Source organism: Rhinoderma darwinii, chromosome 1 (assembly GCF_050947455.1).
Source record: "Rhinoderma darwinii isolate aRhiDar2 chromosome 1, aRhiDar2.hap1, whole genome shotgun sequence".
NCBI lineage: Eukaryota > Metazoa > Chordata > Amphibia > Anura > Rhinodermatidae > Rhinoderma > Rhinoderma darwinii.
In genome coordinates, this window is record NC_134687.1 from 164,136,627 (window position 1) to 164,152,568 (window position 15,942).

Sequence of the window (15,942 nt, forward strand, 5' to 3'; positions counted from 1 at the left end):
AAAACGCCCCTAATACGCCTACAAACATCTGCCCATTGCTTTCAATGGGAATTACAATGTTCTGTTCCCACGAAAATATGGCGCGTAAAATGACGGCTCGTCAAAAGAAGTGCAGGGCACTGTTTGGGATGTTTTTTGAGGCGTTTTTCATTGACGCCATTGAAAAACAGCTCCAAAGACGGCCGTAAAAAACGCCGCAAAAAACGCGAGTTGTTAAAAAAACGTCTGAAAATCAGACGTTTTTGACTCAGCGTGTGAACATACCCTAAGTGTCATAGCAAAGGGTCTGAAAATTAATTTCCATTCGAAATTTGAGATTTTAATTTTTTATAAATTTCACTTTGTCATTATGGGGTATTGGTTGCAGAATGATGGGGAAAAACGTGATTTTTTTTAATTTTAGCACAAGGACTCAACATAACAAAATGGGAAAAAAGTGAAGGGGTCTGAAGACTTTCCAAATGCACTGTATATAATACCGGTGTCTTCTTATCTGATACCAATGCAATACAGGGTTATCCTGTAAATAATGCTCTCCTAAAATAGGAAATGAGCTAGGAGACTAGCAAACTTTAATGGGGTATTCCCAGATTAGACATTTATGACCTGTTCGCAGGAAATGCCATCAATTTCTGATAGATGCGGGTCCCAGCTCTGTTGTACATAAGTTTCCGTAATTCCCATTGAACAGAATGGAAAGAGTCGTGGACATGCATGGCCCTCTCTCCACAAGTACCGTCTACAATCTGCGGCCAGCGGTGACTCCCGCTCCCGATATAGGTGCGGGTGCCACATCTGGGACCCGCATCTATCAGACATTTATGACATATGCTGTGAATATGCCATAAATGTTTAAATTGAGAATACACATTTTAATGAGACAAGTTTCATGTATTCTAACCACCTCTTTGTCAAACGCAGAAGGCAGAATATAAATAAAGTAAATGGAATGCTCATACTTAATGAGAACCTATCGCTTCTTATCAAACCTCACAAAGTAATAGGAGACCGAAATATACAACCTCTTTCAAATATATATAATTGGGGAAAAAATCTCTAATGTAATGATAAAAGCTCTGGCTTTTTAAGAGCTGAGACAACTTCCTTTGAAGTCCACAAGATTTTGACATTTTCTGGAGGGGGAAGGGGCCAGCACCATCGTTGGACTTTCATTTTAAGGGCTCATACTTGTTGGCACGGAGCCGGTAAAATTGGATGCATATGGAGATAGAGTGGAAACCTCATGCACCTCTGTAAATGACCTGTTACGGCTCCGTACAAAACAGAGCTGCAATACAGCCCTAAAACTGTCCAAAATCTTCTTGGTTTGTCGCATCACTGTATTCTGTATTTTTTATGGCTTTGATTTAGTATTACCAAAATAAGTAACATGGCTGAAAACATCTAAAAATGAAACTACAGATATAACTTGAAATATTTTTATTTAAATCAGGAAATAAGAGATACGCTAAAGCAGGGACACTAAACCTAAAGTCTATCCATAAATGTACAGTACAATGCAATCTATTACTCCCTGTTATCTGCCATCCCAGGCCAGGAGAGGCTGACTGTGGTGTTCTTAAATTGGATTAGTGTCAGATAAATGGCTCCCTCCATTATCCTTACTTAATCTCATATATATCCAGCTCTGAGCACCTCCAGAAACATGTATATACATTTTGTGAATGGCATGATAAGCTTCGGACTTTAGGTTTAATGCTCCTTCCCATGGTGTAATACATTTGTATTGGAGGCTTATCTTCTGATCAGTGTCCTTTGTAAATACAATGTATTACTATCTGTGTTTGTTGACTATATTAACCGCAACTCTAGACGCAACAGAGGTAATTTGTGGATTTCAACGGACATGTGTAGTGAATGTGATTGTGTCCTTTTCAGCAGTAATAGACAATATGTACATTAATGGAAACATGAAATTCTATCTTCACACACATGCACATGTTTAAGGGGGAGGTAGCTCTAAAAAAACAACTTTCCCCATTTTTACAATTTGCTGGGATAATGACATCACAATAATCTAGGTAACTAGGGATATTTGGAAAAGCTGCCCTCTTGGCAATATAACAGTCCACATTTCCCCCCTTTAATAGTTTCAGTGGGTGATTCTCTGTACAATATCTTCATGTTGAAAAAACAATGGAGAAGAGAGGATCTGTTCTGGTTCGGATTGTGGAAGCCTTTTTGTAATTTATTGGCACTCAGATTTACTGAAAACTGGATCTTTATCCAGGCTCGGCCTATTCACTATTAGTTTATACATAACAGAGTGCTTGAGTCATGCTCCATAGACCAATAACTTGTCCATTCTCCAATTTCTCAGCCTCACCGGACACTGCATAAAAGAAAGAATGCTGATAAGTCAACAGCACGTACATATAATATTAGTAGAATTCCAGTTATGCAGAAATATTTTAGCAGTTGTTATAAGGGGGGATGAAGCAGACATGACAGAATGTGAATATACCGTAAGTGTACCTTTTTTATTAATAAAAAAAGTACATTTTAAAATAGAAAAAGGTATGAAATAAATCAATCACGCTGTAATTTTACATGATATCTCCTATATAGAAAAAAAAAAAAAATAATAAATAAATGTGTATATTATAATTCAGATTATATAAAACTGTATGGGGTCTTATGGGGTGTTTTCTCTGTAACATTTCACTTTTCCTTAGTATATATTAGTATATATTGTATCATATAACCTACAGGAGCAGGCACATTGAGAGGTCCGATTATTATTTATTTTATTTGTTTCGTGCTTCAATAATGTCAACAAATTTCGCAGAGTTCAACAGAGATGGCCATCACTCACATCAGTCCTGTCCCCAATGGCGCTCATAATCTGATCACCCTATGTCAGATACGCATACACAAGGGCAAATTTCATAGGATGTCAATGAACCTGTCAGTATGTTTTTGGAGTGTGGGTGGAATCCCAAACATAAATATGGGAGAATGTACACATTTTATGCAGACTTCATTTTAATGGTTTTAAAACAGATGCCATATAAGCTTTTGTATCTACTCTATTGGGATATAAATTCTGGGGCACATTTATCAAAGTTTGGCAAAAAAAAATGGTGGATTGTACATGAGCAAAATAGTTTAGTAATGTGTTCCATAGTTATAAAATATGTGCCACATTTTTATCTTGTATCAAATGTACAGGGCTAAACAACTCGTATTAACCATGAACTAGCGCCATTGTTTGGTACAAGATACTTGTACAGCCATGAGGTCGTGTAAGGAAGAGAAGTGTGTCCAGTATTCTGCGAGTTGTGCCAAATGTAGCGTACGCCATCATGATAAATTTGCCATTATTTGTATTCAATTAAATGACCACTTATGATAAAGGAGCCTCGATTTTTTTTTTCTTTTTTATCTCTTTTGTGGCGGGGTTCCGATTTGGAAAAAGAAATGGTTAACTGATGCGTTTTGGATCAGTAGTGCAATTTGTTAAAAAATAAAAAATTCAAATCCCCCCCGTTAAAAAAAGAAGAGTACAAAAAAACAAAAGTTTCAATATTTTGTGGCAATAACGTACAGTCTCACTTTAACATAGTAAAAATGTATTCATTTTCTCTTACTATGACTTGTACTATGTACCTTTTTATACTAACTCAATATAAAAGATGAAGTGAGCAAAAGACTCAGACTGCAGCAATAGCAGCTAAAACAGTATACTCCAGCTAACATAGAGCTTAGTAGCATAGCTTTAAAAGCAATAACAAAACTGACCTTAGATACAAAAAGACATTTCATTGCTCTACCTCCCTAAATGTCACTATGATTCATATGCCTTTTGTGTACAATTTTTATTAATGGTAAGAAAACATACATGTGACAGTAAATCCTCTGGAGGAAAATAGAAATTAAGAAAGGTATGGTAAATAAACTTAATAAGGGGACCCGTTTCCTGGAACAGATAGGAGCGGTTAAGCAATGAATATACACTGGTCTACTGTGCTCTGGATCTAGGCCCCTTTTATTCTCTCCACATACTCTCTAGCAGACATTTACATTCCTGCCACCTATAGTTTATATAGAGAAATGATGCAGTGATATGTGTATCTCGTGGTGGCTGCATGACAGCACAATTATATGTAAGTTTGCGTTATAATATATACACCATAGAATATATTATTTCAATAAATAGAATGAAAAAGAACTTTCTTTTCAGTTATTATATTGTTTTCCGGATTTTTGTTAGCCCTGTGTTCAGTCTAAGAGAAGACTGAAATATCCATCATATGTACAAAGCTAGAAATCCTAATTCTCTATGGATGAGGCCCATGAGAATCTCTTAAACCACATGTAAAATGGTTTATGTATAGTAACAAATAAAGCAACAGATTTTCAAAGTATAGTTTTACCACTACCGAAATTAATGAAAGGAATTGTACAGGATTAGAAAAACATGACTCCCGTTAAGAGTGCTACACCTGTCCACAGGCTGTGCCTGGTATTGCAGTTCAGCTCCACTGAAGAGAATTATAACTCGTCACGAGTGAATATTGCAACTAGGTAGACAGGTAAGCTATGGGAGGTGCGGTGTTGGGTCTTCTTATAGTTCCACTGCCTATACTATGTGATTATTTTAAAAATAAATAGTTTCAAGCCCAGGTTAAGCTCCCCCCAAGAAGGAATCTATATACAAAGAATTGTATTTACATTCCAAGAAGGAAAAGAGGTTAAAAGTACAAAGTCGAGTATTAAAAAGCAGTGGGAGCCATTATGTCAAATGTGTGTTGTTATATAAAATAGCAATTGTCTCTGAATTGATTGTGGGCTTGTTAAGGATAGTGAGACATCTTTAAAGGGAATGTATCACCTTTTTTTTTTTACTAATTAAAACGAGATAGTGAAACATCAGTTTTTTTCTAGACTATTTTTAATTTCTGATTCTAGATTTTTTTAATTCTATTTTCTGTACATGGTTATGGGGACAGCTTGCATTGCATCTTGCTTGAGCTGCTGTTATCAGCATTTAGAGAGATGCTTTACAGCAGCCACATGGGCGATAGGAAACCGAAGCTGCAGCTGACCCATTGTCTTCTGTAGGAGAGTTTTCTAGGCATGCTCTGAGATCTGTGGTCGTTGTGCAGGGAGGTAGGAGCAGGGGAGCTGTGTCCATTACCTATTGTCAATGCTGTCATCTATATAGAGGTGTTACCTTTCATTATAATCCTGCCTGTGATGATAATGAGATGACTGCCGAGGAGCGATCTCTACAGAACAGGACATGTCCATCTATTGTGCGGCTCAGTGGCCAGAGTGAAAATTGCAAGATTTTATGATTATTTTTAAATATATTGCAACATAGAAAATGTAAAAAAAATATGGGGAATTGATAGATCATATTCATCATACAGAGGTTTTCTAAGGTGTTGAAACCCTAGTTTTCTTTCCCTACAAAACATGGGCAGTGTGTGCCAGCTTTATAGCAAAAACTTGGGCAGAGCATTTTATAGATTATACACAGAATTGTAAAACTGAAGAATCATTTTTTTTTATGTCTTCTCTGCTGCAAGTTTCTTGCTTATCAATATGAAACCTCAGAGTCGTAACTCCCATTTATATCAATCACTTTAGTCCTCATCATCATTGATGATCAGTGCCAGCCTGTTCTTATGAGTGGTTGAGGTCCCAGTGTCTAGATACCTACCTATTATTATTTTTTTGGACTTGTCATAAACGTGATTTTGCAGTCGATTGCACTGTCTTCTCAATTATAAACAATTCTTATCCAAAAGTGTATGTACCATATTGCCTTCTTAACCGCTTAATGTACCAAGCCTATTTTGATGTTAAAGAGTAACTGTCATTTGACAAAACCTTTGACATGTCAAAGTGACATGTCAGAAGTTTTGATCGGTGGGGGTCCGGGTGCTGAGACCCCCACGATCACTGAAATGAAGGGTCAAAAGTCCTCAGCCGAGCACAGTGCCCGTTCAGCTGTAATGGTATAACTTCAGCTCACCTCTGGTCTTCCCGGAGTGGCTGGGTTAGATGAAGACAGGCTTATATAAGTCTATGAGCCCGTCTTCAGCTAACTCAGTTTTTCTGAGAAGAGCCAAAAAGATCCAAGTTTATACCATTACAGGCAAAAGAGCACAGCGCTTGACTACACGCTTCTGCCCATTCGTTTCAGCAATCAATGGGGGTCTTAGCACCCAGACCCAACCAATCAAAACTTCTAACATGTCACTATGACATGTCAAAAGTTTTGTCAAAAGACACTAATGGTATGTTCACACACTTACTAAAAATCGTCTGAAAATACCCTCTGATTTTCAGGCGTTTTTGAAGCTGAAAATGAAGCTTCTTTTAATTTGTAGCTTCTTTTGAGGCGTTTTTTGAGGCGTTTTTCATAGTGTTCAATGGAAAATCAGCTCGAAAAAACACCTCAAGAAGTGACATGGTACTTCTTTTTACAGAGCGTCTTTTTACGCTCCGTTTTTTAAAACAGTGCCGTAAGAAGACGCCCCGTATGAACTAAATGCTGTTTTTCTCATTGATTTCAATGGGCAGATGTTTGTAGGCGTTCTGCTTCCATTTTTCAGGTGTTTTTCGAGGCGTAAACACCACGAAATACACCTGAAAACACTGCGTGTGAACATACCCTTAGGGTATGTCACACGATAACTGGTATTACGTCTGAAATTACGGAGCCCCGTATGAACTAAATGCTGTTTTTCTCATTGATTCAATGGGCAGATGTTTGTAGGCGTTCAGCTTCCATTTTTTCAGGTGTTTTTCAAGGCGTAAACACCACAAAATACACCTGAAAACACTGCGTGTGAACATACCCTTAGGGTATGTGCACACGATAACTGCAATTACGTCTTAAATTACGGAGCTGTTTTCAGAGGAAAACAGCTCCTGAATTTCATACATAATTGCATGTACTCGCGTTTTGAGGGGCGTCTTTTACGGACGTAATTTGGAGCTGTTCTTCATTGGAGTCAATGAAAAACGGCTCCAATTACGTCCCAAGAAGTGTCCTGCACTTCTTTTGACGAGGCTGTAATTTTACGCGCCGTCTTTTGACAGCGACGTGTAAAATGACAGGTCGTCGGCACAGTATATCGTAAAGCCCATTGAAAGTAATGGGAAGATGTTTGCCGACGTATTGGAGCCGTTTTTTCAGACGTAATTCGAGGCGTAACACGCCTCCATTACGTCTGAAAATAGGTCGTGTGAACCCAGCCTAACTGTTTAAGACCTGCTGGATTTTTTTTGTCAAAATAGTTTTATTTAATTTTTTTCACTTCATTTTACTTTCCTAAATTATTTTTTAAGTCACACTAGGGGACTTCACTATGCGATCTTTTGATTGCTTATATAATGCCTAAATACTGCGTCGCAGACCATGGCATTTAAGGAGTTAAACAGCCGAGATCTAAGTTATCTCCGATCCCGGCAGTTGCAGCGGGGGCCTGGATGTCAGTCAACGACGGGTAATGGACTGGTAAAAATAAAAATAAAAAGTCTTGTGTACATGACACCTTTTATTCATGACTGAATCCAGCAATATTGAATCTTTAAAGAGACTCTGTCACCACATTATAAGTGCCGTATCTCCTACATAAGGAGATGGGCGCTATAATGTAGGTGACAGCAGTGATTTTTATTTAAAAAAAGATCTGTTTTCACCACTTCATTAGCGATTCTAGATTTATGCTAATGAGTTGCTTAATGCCCAAGTGGGTGTGTTTTTACTTTAGACCAAGTGGGCGTTGTACAGAGGAGTGTATGACGCTGACCAATCAGCGTCATGCACTCCTCTCCATTCATTTACTCAGCGCATAGGGATCCTCCTAGATCCTTATGTGCTGCCTTATACTAACACATTAACAATACTGAAGTGTTTAGACAGTGAACAGACATTCCACCACGGGATGTCTATTCACAATCTCTGCACTTCATTACTGTCTCTATGGTAGTTACAGCAGAGGAAGCGTAATCTTGCGAGATTACACTGTAGATGACAGGTTACAATGAGATTACACTTCCTCCGCTGTAAATACCATAGAAACAGTAACGAAGTGCAGAGTTTGTGAATAGACATTCCGTGGAGTGTCTATTCACTGTCTAAACACTTCAGTATTGTTAATGTGTTAGTATAAGACAGCACATAAGGATCTAGCAGGATCCCTATGCGCTGAGTAATTGAATGGAGAGGAGTGCATGAGGCTGATTGGTCAGCGTCATACACTCCTCTTTACAACGCCCACTTGGTCTAAAGTAAAAACACGCCCACTTGGGCATTAAGCAACTCATTAGCATAAATCTAAAATCGCTAATAAAGTGGTGAAAACAGATTGTTTTTTAAAATAAAAACCACTGCTGTCATCTACATTATAGCGCCAATCTCCTTATGTAGGAGATAGGGCACTTATAATGTGGTGGCAGAGCCTCTTTAAGTGGCCATACACTTTAGATAGCTGTCACACTCATTTGGCTGACACCTAAACCTCCCAACTCCCCCATACACATGCAAGCTTGGCCAAACAAGCATTTATTTTTTTAATGGGGAGAAGAAAATAAGAGAGGCTTATCTCCTGCAAGAACAAGGAATCGGGCATATTGAAATTGGAAAAGCCCTATAAATATTTGATGGTGGGCCAGTCTCTCAAAAATCGTTTGGTTTGGTCAACTGTCATCTAATGTGCATGGGCACCTATTGAATATGCAACATGAATGTGAAAATGATCTATCTATCTCATATATGTCTGTTTATCTAATATCTATCTATCTCATATCTATCTGTAAGGAAATTGAAAGGATTGAAGGGTGGAGTATTTAAACCTGCTTTGGTTCTGTCTTCTTTGCTTGTGATTCTCCTTGTTTGCATGTGTTTGATCAAGCTTATGACTAAACCCTGTACCTTTGACTAGTTGAACTTTTGGAACTGGACCTGGGCTTGTCTCTGGATTACCCTTTGCCTACTGATTTGGACTTTCTGATCCCGGCTGGTTTTGACCTCTGCAATCCCTGATATCCCCTAGCTTTGTGATTTGGATTTTCTGTTTACCCTCTGGCTGTCTTGTTATCTTCCCTGGTATTGCCTGCATTGCACCTCTTATCCAATGCTGAACTCTGTTAAAACAACCTGGGTTCTATGAAGCAAAAACCAACCTGCCTTGTGGTTGGCTCTGGCAAAAACCATAGTGTAGCCTTAGATTCTGTTGATCAGAGTTGTGACGGATTTGGGGTTTGCGAATAGATATGCACGCTCATTCCTGACAGTCTCCAGCAGCCTTTGGGGAATTGCTCACCTAGCAATTCCATAACTTCCACCCTGGGAATTGCTGAACTGGTGATTACATAACACTATCTATCTCATATCTTCCTATCTCATATCTATCGATCTATCGCATATCTATCTCATATCTGTCTATCTATCTATCTATCTCTCTCATATCTATCTATCTATCTATCTATCTATCTATCTATCTATCTATCTATCTATCTATCTATCTATCTCATATCTATTTAACTATCTATCTATCTATATGTCTATCTATGATCCACATGTGTATTGGATAAAGATATGCAGGCCTCTGAAACACAAGGGTTTCCACTAATTTACTGGCGGCTTTGACTGATACGCCATGTCATCACTTTGTCATTTCCTTAATTTAGATTCTGCTCTCCAACTGTTGTGTGCCGGGGCTAACAATAACACTGCCTCATAGCTGCAGTATATCCAGGCAGCTGGGAACTTTGAGGGATAACAATGAACTGAAGTTCAGGGCAAAGCACTACATGAATCTAGCAGCTACTTAATGTATAGAAGATGTGAATTATTTCATGGATAATCTCAAGTGGATCCCTTCTGCCCTTTGATCCTACCCTGTGACTTATTATTAATAAAGTTACTGTACCGTAGGCCGCCTTCCACTGGCTGCTAATGCTGCTCATCGTGGTGCCTGCCAGTGTTTCTGCTTTGCTTGAGCTGATGCCTTGTAATAAAAACAAAAATAGATTAATGGCCGAATCAGACTAGGTATGGAAGCTTTTGGAAAGTTCAATGCTATAATGTTTTGTAGGGACATCATTATGCAGCCCCATACCCAACCAACTGTATGTAAAACATGAGAGGTAACAACAACACAAACTACCTTCATAGAGCCTTCATATACTGGAAATAATTTATAAGCGTACCATTGAAACTTAATTTTGGTTCACAAAAAAACGTATTAATATAAAGGGCCATGACGGCAACTTCTTTCCCATTATATTCCTCTTATATTTCGAGTTGGGAAGGAATTGGTCTTCCCCTTACTGTCAATTCTACTTCTACTTTATAGGGTTTATTTTGCCTTCCTCTAGATCAACGCAGTGTTGAGAATAAGTTAATATAGATGGACCCATGTATTTTTTAACCCCTTCAGGACTGAGCCTGTTTTGACCTTGTGGACGCAGCCAATTTTTTCAAATCTGACATGTGTCGATTTATGTGGTAATAACTTGGGAATGCTTTTACCTATCCGGGCGATTCTGAGATTGTTTTCTCGTGACATATTGCACTGTATGTTATTGGAAAAATTTGGTCGATAAATTCAGTATTTGTTTGTAAAAATCACCAAACTTTAGAAAAAATTTGCAAAAATTTGCATTTTTCAAAATTTAAATGTATCTGCTTGTAAGACAGACAGTAATACCACATAAAATAGTTACTAATTAACATTTACCATATATCTACCTTATGTTGGCATCGTTTTTTGAAAGTCCTTTTATTTTTCTAGGATGATACAAGGCTTAGAACTTTAGCAGCAATTTCTCACATTTTCAAGAAAATTTCCAAAACCTATTTTTATAGGTACAAGTTCAGTTCTGAAGTGGCTTTGAGGGCCTTATATATTAGAAACCCCCATAAGTCACCCCATTTTAAAAACTGCACCCCTCAAAGTATTCAATACAGCATTTCGAAAGTTTATTAACCCTTTAGGTGTTTCACAGGAATTAAAGCAAAGTAGAGGGGAAATGTACAAATTTCTTTTTTTTGTTGGGAGATCCATTTTAATCCATTTTTTTTCTGTAACACAAAAGGTTTTACCAGAGAAACGCAACTCAATATTTATTGCCAAAATACTGCAGTTTTTATTAATATCCCACATGTGACCCTAGTCTGGTAATGGACTGAAGTACAGACCTCAGAAGCAAAGGCGCACATAGAGGATTTTGGGACCTCCTTTTTTATTAGATTATATTTTAGGCACCATGTCAGGTTTGAAGAGGTCTTGTGGTTTCAAAACCGTGGAAACACCCCCAAAAAGACACCATTTGACAAACTACACCCCTCAAGGAATTTATCAAGGGGTATAGTGAGCCTTTTAACCCCACAGGTTTTTTACTGAATTTAGCGGAATTAGTCCGTAAGTCTAAATTTTTTTCAATAAAACGTAGAAATTATCAATTTTTACAAGGAATAAAGAAAAAGCGCCCCAAGATTTGTAAAGCAATTTCTCCTGATTACGGCAATACTCCATATGTGGTAATAAACGGTTGTTTGGACACACGGCAGGGCTCAGACGGGAAGGAGCCCTATTTGGCTTTTGGATCTCAAGTTTACTCAATTGGTTTTCGGGTGTCATGTCGCATTTGCAAAGCCCCTGAGGGACCAAAACAGTGGATACCCCCCAGAAGTGACCCCATTTGGGAAACTACAGGCCTAAAAAGAATTCATCTAGGGGTATAGTAAGCATTTTGATCCCATAGGTTTTTTGCTGAATTTAGTGTAATTTTAGGGCGTCAAAACTTCTATTGTTTTTTATTCTTTTTTTTTTTACGGTGTTCACCGTGCGCTATAAATTACATATTTAACTTATTCTGTGGGTCGCTGCGATTACGGCGATACCATATGTGTAAGGGTTTTTTTATGTTTTACAGTGTTTGCACGATAAAATCACGGTTTTAAAAAAAAGAGCCACAACTTTTTTATTTTTCTATCAGGAAAGCTGTGTGAGGGCTTGTTTTTTGTGGAACAAACTGTCGTTTTTATTGGTACATACGACTTTTTCATCCCTATTTATGCAATTATTTGGGAGCTGAAGTGACTAAAAATAGCGATTCTGGTATTGTTTTTTTATTTATTTTTTTTATGGCGGTCACCGTGCGGGATAAATTACATTATATTTTTATAGTTCAGGTCGTTACGGATGCGGCGATACCAATTATGCATAGTTTATTTTGTTTTTTCTAATAATAAAGGACTTTATAGGGGGGAAAGGGCGATTTTTAAATATTATTATTTTGACAATTCACTTTTGTACATTTTTTTGTAACTTCTTTTAACTTTTTTTTCTTAGTCCCACTAGGGACTTGAATATCCAATTGTTGGATCGTTGTTATAATACCCTGACACTGACAGGAGGCATGTTATGTATTAATCGCCTTCCATAGATGGCAGACTGGAAGCCTTTGTTAGTTTATAGTTTTATTTATTCCTAGCAGGTCCCCCCTTTAAAAAAAAATTTTTATTAAAAAGTTATGTTTTAGGCCAGACAATCTTTAACATTGGCCCTGATTTATTGTCTGTGGCTGCACTGGGTAAATAATTCTTATTCACTACCAGTACTTCCTATCCCTGGAAGATAACCAAGTACAATTTTAATTTTTTAACTGTAATGTGGGAGGGAGGTAGCCGCAGCAGACACAATAATGCTTCATATTGCTTTCTTTAAAGAGACCCTGTCACCAGATTATAAGTGCCCTATCTCCTACACAATCTAATCGGCGCTGTAATGTAGATAACAGTGGTTTTTATTTTGAAAAACAATCATTTTTTAGCAAGTTATGAGCAATTGTAGATTTATGCTGATGAGTTTCTTAAAGACCAACTGGGCGAGTTTTTTTACTTTTTACCAACTGGGCGATGTGAAGTGAAGTGCATGACGCTGACCAGTGACCAATCAGTGTCCTGCACTTCTCATTGTTCCAGCTCAGCTTGATCCACAGCACAGCGTGATTGTGCAGTGAAAGAAGCTGGGCTGGAACAATAAGAAGTGTATGTCACTGATTGGTCACTGATTGGTCGGCGTCATACACTTCTCTCCACAACGCCCACTTGGTCAAAAGTAAAAACACGCCCAGTTGGTCTTTAAGAAACTCATTAGCATAAATCCAAAATTGCTCATAACTTGCTCAAAAATCATCGTTTTTCAAAATAAAAACCACTGCTGTTATCTACATTACAGCGCCGATTAGATTGTGTAGGAGATAGGGCACTTATAATCTGGTGACGGAGCCTCTTTAAAACCTCCTTCACACTGCATTTTAAACTGTGTCAAAAAAGCATTCTAAAAACGCTAATGTTTTTCAAATATAACATCCGTTTTTATGCCATTTTTTGTGTCGTTTTTCATTTAGTGTCATTTGGTACATGCATTTTTTATGCCATTTTTTAATTCCTATAGAGAAACCTTTGGGAAAAATGCCTGAAAAAAACGCAATACCCAGAGCATGCTGCGTTTTGTAAAATGCTACTGGCCACAAAATTGCCTCAAAAACGCCACAAACCAAAACGCAGTTGTGTGTACTGCATTTGATATTTTACTATAGACTTTAATGTAACATCTGCCGCACTAAATAATTGCATAAACAAACACCGCAAAAAAAATGCCATTTATCCCCATGAAAAATGCACAAAAAAAACAGCTGTGTGTGAATCCAGCCTCAAGATGTTGTCCGGTATAGAAAAAACCTTTTCAAATACCCGATTAGGGAATTGGAAGTTAATAGAGGGGGGTCCCCTTTTAAGGACCTACATCTATTAGCAAGAGAGGAGAGCAGCTACAAAGAATATCTCTTGCTTTGGAGGACGTGGCACAGTGGTGCGCTACATGAGCAGCCCATTGACTACACTGAGAACTGGGTATTGCTTTACTTCCCCTGCAATGGTGCTGAAGGGGAACTGAACACTTGCTACCATAGCATCCCCCCCCCCCCCCCACACACACACACGGTAATCAGCTAACTATTGGGAAATTCTTCTAAAAAAAAATAATTTGATTGTCCAAAGCAGATAGGGCCCTGTTCAGATCTGCATTCGGCATTCCGTTATTCTGCTCCGTCAGAGCAGCACAACAATGAAAATGTCGGAAGCACAGGCTCTATTGTACAACGGAGGTAACCGAGGCCCGACAGGACCCATTGACTTTAATGGGTTCTGTCGGGATGTCCGTGGACTTACCAGAAACAATAGCGCAGCATACTGCGCTATTGTTTCCGGTATTTTCAACGCAATCCGCTACAGAGGCCCCTAACGGAGTCTCCAACGCAGATGTGAACAGGGCCTAACCCCTTTAAGCATGCTCAATTTTCAGGTATCTCAAAAATATTTTTCTTATTTGAAAACATAAATAAATAACGTGCCAGGATCCATCATGCGACGAATATCATTGGTGCGCGACGAACTCCGTGATCTTTGAAAGGGGTCACTGGGTTCCCTCATGGTATCTGTCTTTTTGACGGAAAAATAGCGCTGCATGCAGCTTTAATTTTCCTTACAGATATAACGAAATCTAAAATGTAATAGACAATTAAATAAGGAATGATCATCTCAAAAGAAAATCTATTACAGACCAAAATTTATTTTTGCTCTACCAACCTCTTGACCAATAGCTTTTTAGAGGGCATCAGTGCCAACCCATCACCACTTGCTCAGTTCTTACTGTATCATTACAACTTTGCCTTCCAATCATTGTAGGAATGGAAATGGCGCTGAGAAAGTGATTATGACGCATTTAAGCAGCTTGTTATGAAGCAACATCTGCAGGAGTTCTTTACTAGATCAGTAGCATTGGCTGCACATGTGCTTAGTTAACTTACTGTGCACCACACATGTTTTCTAGCACCGTTACATGACCTGCCTAGGTAGAGTCGTGTGTTAACCTTAAACCATACTATCCCCCACCCCCATTTAGTAACGACACATGACACCGAGGTTGGATGTGAAATGGCCACAGCAGCCGTTTATTAATTTCACAGTTTTATAAAAACAATTTAAATCCGAAACATTCGGATAACTAGTTAGGAATCCACCAGAGAATTCCTCCTAATAATTCACATGACCCAACATGGGTCAGAATCATAAATAACCATTAAACGTTAACATTAACCCGAGCAGAGGAAGTCCTTGAAGCCCCTTCAGATGTTCCTTTCAAGAACACACCGAATTAGCCATCTGCAAACCACTAATTACCTCCAGCCGTAAACCAGCTCGGAAGCACCGTTCACCTCTGCAGATGGCTCCACCCACTAGAAGTCCACTTCAAGGGGATAACACCCGTTGAAGCCCTCAAGTGATATACCGACCACTAGAAGTCCACTTCAAAGGGATAACACCCGATGAAGCCTTCAAGTGACATACCTTCTACCAGAAGACCACTTCAAAGGGATAACACCCGATGAAGTCTTCAACCATGTACCTTTTTTGGGGGACGCATACCCCCGATGCGACCCCCCCACCATTTTGTACTGACTGGCCTCAAGGACTCCCCCCGCCAGCTGCCATGACAACAGAACCTACTCCGGAAAAAAGAAAAACATGTTAAATAAACACACAAAATAAAACACAACGCTCATATACGGACGTACAGAAGACCTAAGGAGTAACAAAACAAGGGTGGGAGGGTGGGAGCTTTGCTTCTTGTGTACTACTCCTCCCGCTGCTTCCGGCTCAATGCCGAGAAACCGCGGGAAGCGCAGTAACGGCCCCCCCGTCCCCCCTAGCTCCTCCCCGTCCCTCCTTCAGCTTCTTCACCTTTCCCTCACCTCTTAACATTAACCCTTTCCCTACCAGGACGGTCATGTCGGCTTCCCTCAAGCCTGCAGCTGCGTCCAGCCTCTTCTATCATTATGTCATCGAGTGAACCCATATGTCGGCCCGGATGGGTATTCTGATACAGT

The 15,942-nt window shown here is 38.9% G+C and overlaps 1 protein-coding gene across 1 annotated transcript in view; it reads right to left on the reverse strand.

Annotated features, from left to right (window-relative positions):
• Positions 1–1,405: 1,405 nt before the first annotated feature.
• The window catches only part of EGF (epidermal growth factor), a 187,983-nt gene continuing 173,446 nt past the window's right edge, over positions 1,406–15,942 (reverse strand). The window contains exons 20-21 of the mRNA XM_075860522.1: positions 9,915–9,992; positions 1,406–2,353 (exon numbers count right to left, since the gene is read on the reverse strand). Of these exons, the coding sequence (XP_075716637.1) occupies positions 9,938–9,992 (55 nt within the window). The 3' untranslated portion in view covers positions 1,406–2,353; positions 9,915–9,937. The remainder of the gene's footprint in view (positions 2,354–9,914; positions 9,993–15,942) is intronic.